This window comes from Poecilia latipinna, unplaced genomic scaffold (genome assembly GCF_001443285.1).
Source record: "Poecilia latipinna isolate Pla-1442-1.1 unplaced genomic scaffold, P_latipinna-1.0 Scaffold6368, whole genome shotgun sequence".
Lineage (NCBI taxonomy): Eukaryota > Metazoa > Chordata > Actinopteri > Cyprinodontiformes > Poeciliidae > Poecilia > Poecilia latipinna.
Window position 1 is genome coordinate 1 of NW_015118984.1, and position 5,462 is coordinate 5,462.

Below are 5,462 nucleotides of genomic sequence, written 5' to 3' on the forward strand. Positions count from 1 at the left end.
TTATTAAAACACTATATAAAATTGACACTTTCAGTTTTTGTTTCCCCTGTTTTTGTTTTTAACTGAACTGAAGTCGAATTCATTGTTTGTCTGCACATAGTCATCAAATAAAGCTGAATCTGATTCAAAGTTGTTTTTAAAAGGAAACTCTGTCAATGTGACATTGCAATAAAAATAATTAAATATATTTACCATGATCAAAAATGTACTTAGTGTATTAGAAACATTCAGTTTGGTTTAAGGACTAAATCAACATGTCACTATATCTGTCAACATATTCAAGAAATTTTGGAAGAATATTTACAATTTCCTGACACCTAACTAATTATTTTTATTTTTTATTTTTTGGAAATCTGATCCAGTAAATAACAACATCACCATGAATATATACAGATGACAAATCTGCATTTATCACGACAAACATTGGAGGTCATTAAAATGCATTCCCCTGATCTCTCCAGGTTTTTTTTTTTATAACTCAGTATTTTTAAGATCCAGTCTGAGAGCACAGAGTTCAGGCTATAGATCAACAGACTAATTATCTGACTATCTAATGAAATAATAAACAGATTATTTACTTCAAAATAATAATATGAATTCAAACAACAATAAGAACATTGTTATTATCTGGCAATTACAAACCTGAATCAGTAATTAATGTTCTGCTTTCAGTGTTTGCACATCTTATCTAACTTTTAGAGTTATTGAGATGTATTTATGATAATAAATGCCAACAGCATAAGATGATGCTGCATTTCTGATTGGGTAGTTTATTTTTGGTCCTCCCTCTTTGCAAAGTAAACCTATAAAAGGCGTCAACTATAAAACGGTTCAACAGCAGCTGAAAGAGACAAAGAATAACTCCCATATCATCTTCAACCTCAAAATGTTTTCTGTGGCTTTTCTGCTGCTGGCGGCTGCATCCTGTGAGTATCGCAGAGGGAGAAATAATGAAAACACAACTAATGAATGTCATCTTCTTTTCAAAATTATAAGCAATGTTTTTATTCCTGCAGGTGTAAAGTGTGAACAGCTGACACAACCAGCTGCTTAGACTGTGCAGCCAGGTCAAAGTCTGACCATCAGCTGTCAGGTCTCTTATTCTACTGGCAGCTACTACACAGCTTGGATCAGACAGCCTGCTGGGAAAGAACTAGAGTGCATCGGGCTGAAACATGGTGATGGATATTCATACTACAAAGATTCACTGAAGAACAAATTCAGTATAGATGCTCAGTCTTCCAGTAAAACAGTGACTCTGAATGGACAGAATCTGCAGCCTGAAGACTCTGCTGTGTATTACTGTGCAAGAGACCCACAGTGATACAAACAAGCTGCATGGCTCTACAAAAACCTCTAATGTGAACAGGTTTTATCAAACCACCAGAGGGGGAGCTCTAAGATCATTTTTATGTTTTTATGGTTTGATGTTTTTTTTTTTTTATTGAATATTTTAATTGAATATTGACACTTTTAGTTTTTGTTTTCCCTGTATTTGTATTTAACAGAACTGAAGTCGAATTCCTTGTTTGTCTTCACATAGTCAGCAAATAAAGCTGAATCTGATTCAAAGTTGTTTTTAAAAGGATTATTTTAAATATTTACTATTATCAATTGTATCAGGAATTTTCAGTTTGGTTTAAGGAATAAATCAACATGTCATTATATCTGTCAACATATTTACGTTTTGGAAGAATATTTACATTTTCCTGACACCTAATTATCTATTTTTGATCGGCTATCTCATCCAGTAAATAACACCACCATTAATGATGAATGCAGATGTCATGATAAATCTGCATTCATCAAGACAAACAGCTGAGGTCAGCACTAAAATGCAGCCACCCACTTAACACTTAAAATAAGCTGCATTTAAGTTTTTAAGCATTTCTTTTAAAATTGTCCTTAAGATGAGAGACAAACTAAATGGTTTCAGCTGTTCTCATCTGGTCTCTTTATCCCTCAAATGTTTCACTTACAGGGTTTTTTTTTTGTAAATGTTTGTTAAATGTTTGTATTTCTAAGACTCAGTCTGAGAGCACAGTGTTCAGGTTGCAGATCAACAAAGTAATTATCTGTTTAATGAAACGATGAACAGATTTTTACGTCAAATATAATATATATTCAAACAACAATACCAAAATTATTTCTGGCAATTACAAACCTGAATCAGTAATTAATGTTTTAAGTACAACTTCATATGACAGATCAAATAACAAATGAAGAAACATACTTTTATGTTTTTAGACATTGCAAATATATTTAGATATCTAAACATATTTTAAACATCAGCTTACTTCCTTTTAATCTTTCTGCCAATGTATCATTGAGTCATTGCTTTTATATTTAAAAAAATAAAACTTAATGATTAACTTAATATATCATTCCATTCAGATAGATTTTTATATATATATATATTTTACCAATTTGCACTGTTTCATATTGCAAAATACTAACTTGATCAATTGATCATTTAATCTTAATCCCTTGATTACTGCATTTACATGCCAATTTGTTACCGTTTCTGTAAAAAAAAAAAAGACAATCTGAATATGTATTTCTTTTAAGATGAAGAAAAAAATTCATCTTTGTTATTTTCCTCAATAATTTAATGTCAGCATTGCAAATTCAAGCATACTGACCCTCAATGCTGGGTGAAAGAAGAAAATAAAGAAAAAGCACTAAGTGGCTGTTCATCATTATGCAAATGAACTGTTCTGGTTTATAAACTTGATCTGATTCTGTCAGCAGCAGAAGAAGAGAAACTCCCATCACTTTCAGCACCAACATGTTCTCTGTAGCTCTGCTGCTGCTGCTGCTGGCTGCTGCATCCTGTGAGTTTCACTGAGACATTTACAGCTTGATCACATTAAACTGACTGTTCAGTTTTCTAATAAATTCAGATTATGAAATGTTTTTGCACTAATTCTGAATTCAATATTTTTCTCCACAGGTGTGAAGTGTGAGCAGCTGACCCAGCCAGCCTCTGTGACTCTGCAGCCAGGTCAACGTCTGACCATCAGCTGTCAGGTCTCTTATTCTACTGGCAGCTACTACACAGCTTGGATCAGACAGCCTGCTGGGAAAGGACTGGAGTGGATCGGGATGAAACATGGAACTGGAGCTTCAGACTACAAAGATTCACTGAAGAACAAATTCAGTATAGATGCTCAGTCTTCCAGTAAAACAGTGACTCTAAATGGACAGAATATGCAGCCTGAAGACTCTGCTGTGTATTACTGTGCCAGATACGACCACAGTGACACAAACACGCTGCATGGCTCTACAAAAGCCTCTAATGTGAACAAGTTGTGCCAAATCACCAGAGGGGGAGCTCTAAGACCATTTTTATTTATTTATTTATTTTTTATTAAAACACTATATTTTGTCTGCACATAGTCATCAAATAAAGTTGAATCTGATTCAAAGCTGTTTTTAAAAGGAAACTCTGTCAATGTGACATTGCACTAAAAATAGTTTTGTAAATTTACCATGATCAAAAATGTATTTAGTGTATAAGAAACATTCAGTTTGGCTTAAGGAATAAATCAACATGTCACTATATCTGTCAAAATATATTTGAAGGAATAATTATATTTTCCTGACACCTAACTAATTAGGTAGTTTTTTTTTTTTGTTTTTTTTTTGGCAATCTGATCCAGTGAACAACGTCACAATGAATGAATGCAGATGATAAATCTGCCTTTTTCAAGACAAACATCTGAGGTCACTAAGATGCAACCCCCTGACCTCTCCAGGTTTTTTTGTAAGTCAGTATTTTTAAGATCCAGTCTGAGAGCACAAGTCAACAGACTAATTATCTCACTATCTAATGAAATAATAAACAGAATTTTTACTTCAATATAATAATATGAATTCAAACAACAATGAGAACATTATTATTATCTGGCAATTACAAACCTGAATCAGTAATTAATGTTCTGCTTTCAGTGTTTGCACTTCTGATTGGGTAGTTTATTTTTGGTCCTCCCTCTTTGCAAAGTAAACCCAAAGGCATCAACTATAAACGGTTCAACAGCAGCTGAAGGAGACAAAGAAAAACTCCCATCATATCATCTTGAACCTCAAAATGTTTTTTGTGGCTTTTCTGCTGCTGGCGGCTGCATCCTGTGAGTATCGCAGAGGGAGAAATAATGAAAACACAACTAATGAATGTCATCTTCTTTTCAAAATTATAAGCAATGTTTTTATTCCTGCAGGTGTAAAGTGTGAACAGCTGACACAACCAGCTGCTCAGACTGTGCAGCCAGGTCAAAGTCTGACCATCAGCTGTCAGGTCTCTTATTCTCTGGGCAGCTATCCTACATTTTGGATCCGACAGGCTGCTGGGAAAACACTGGAGTGGATCGGTGCTGCACGGAACGGATACACCACAGATTACAATAATATGATGAAAAACAAGTTCAGCATTACTTTACAGGATTCCAGTAAAACAGTGACTCTGAATGGACAGAACATGCAGCATGAAGACTCTGGTGTGTATTACTGTGCCAGACGAGACACAGTGATACAAACCAGCAGCAAAGCTGTACAAAAACTCCTGAACAAGTTATTTCAAACCACCAGAGAGGGACTTTTCTGTGTAATTTTGTGTATTTTGCTTTACTAAAACAGAGCTATACTTGAACTGAATTCACAGTCTATCATGATTTGAAATTCATTCAGAGGTTTGAGATAGTTTATGTTTGCTTTCAAGGATTACATGGAAGTTTAATAAACTTTTCTATGAATCTCACGAATGAACGTGTCATTAAACTGCTTTGAAACAATATTAACAGATGATTCAATACAAAAATACACATTACATACCACTAATAAAGTCCTAAATTCCCTTCTGTCTCTTAACTGAAACGTCACTTCTACAAAGAAAGATAGTGTTGAGTTTTAAAAGCTCTTGAAATAATAATACATTTTAATACTAACTAGTTGTCTTCTGATTGTCTGAATCAACACGTGAAAAAGAATATGAAGAACTGACTTCGATCTTAAAGGCTTAGTAAAATTAAGCTCCTTGAAATTAATGAATTTAAATAAACATGAAGGAAAAGTACACTGGATGTTTTACTGTCAACCATATTATTTTCATGTACCTATGCTTGGCTTAATTTCTAATTATAACTCACCTTGTTAATATGTAAAACAAAGCAAAAAAAATATATAAATATGTTTTTGTATCGAACAGAGGGTTTGTAAAAAAGTGCTACACAGAACAGTAGGTGGCAGTAGATGAGTGATATACAGTTAAATAAACAGATCATGTTATGGTTCATCATTTTCTTTTGTAGGATTTCCATCAGCATGTGGTCCAACTGAAAAATTATTGTTTCCTCAAACATCTCTGTAAATGCAGCTACAAAACATTTATAACAATTTCTGTTTCAATTTAATTGATTTGTCTGTTTTTAAAATAACAGGTTACAGTTGGTGTAGAAAATAATTTA

The 5,462-nt window shown here is 33.5% G+C and overlaps 1 pseudogene and 1 gene segment (V, D, J or C); both read left to right on the forward strand.

Annotated features, from left to right (window-relative positions):
- Positions 1-886: 886 nt before the first annotated feature.
- Positions 887-1,381, forward strand: LOC106943895 (Ig heavy chain V region 5A-like; annotated as a pseudogene).
- Positions 1,382-2,767: 1,386 nt separating this feature from the next.
- On the forward strand, positions 2,768-3,966 carry LOC106943896 (Ig heavy chain V region 5A-like). The segment is given in 3 exon segments: positions 2,768-2,834; positions 2,954-3,300; positions 3,952-3,966. Coding segments are annotated over 3 exon segments (408 nt in total).
- Positions 3,967-5,462: the final 1,496 nt, after the last annotated feature.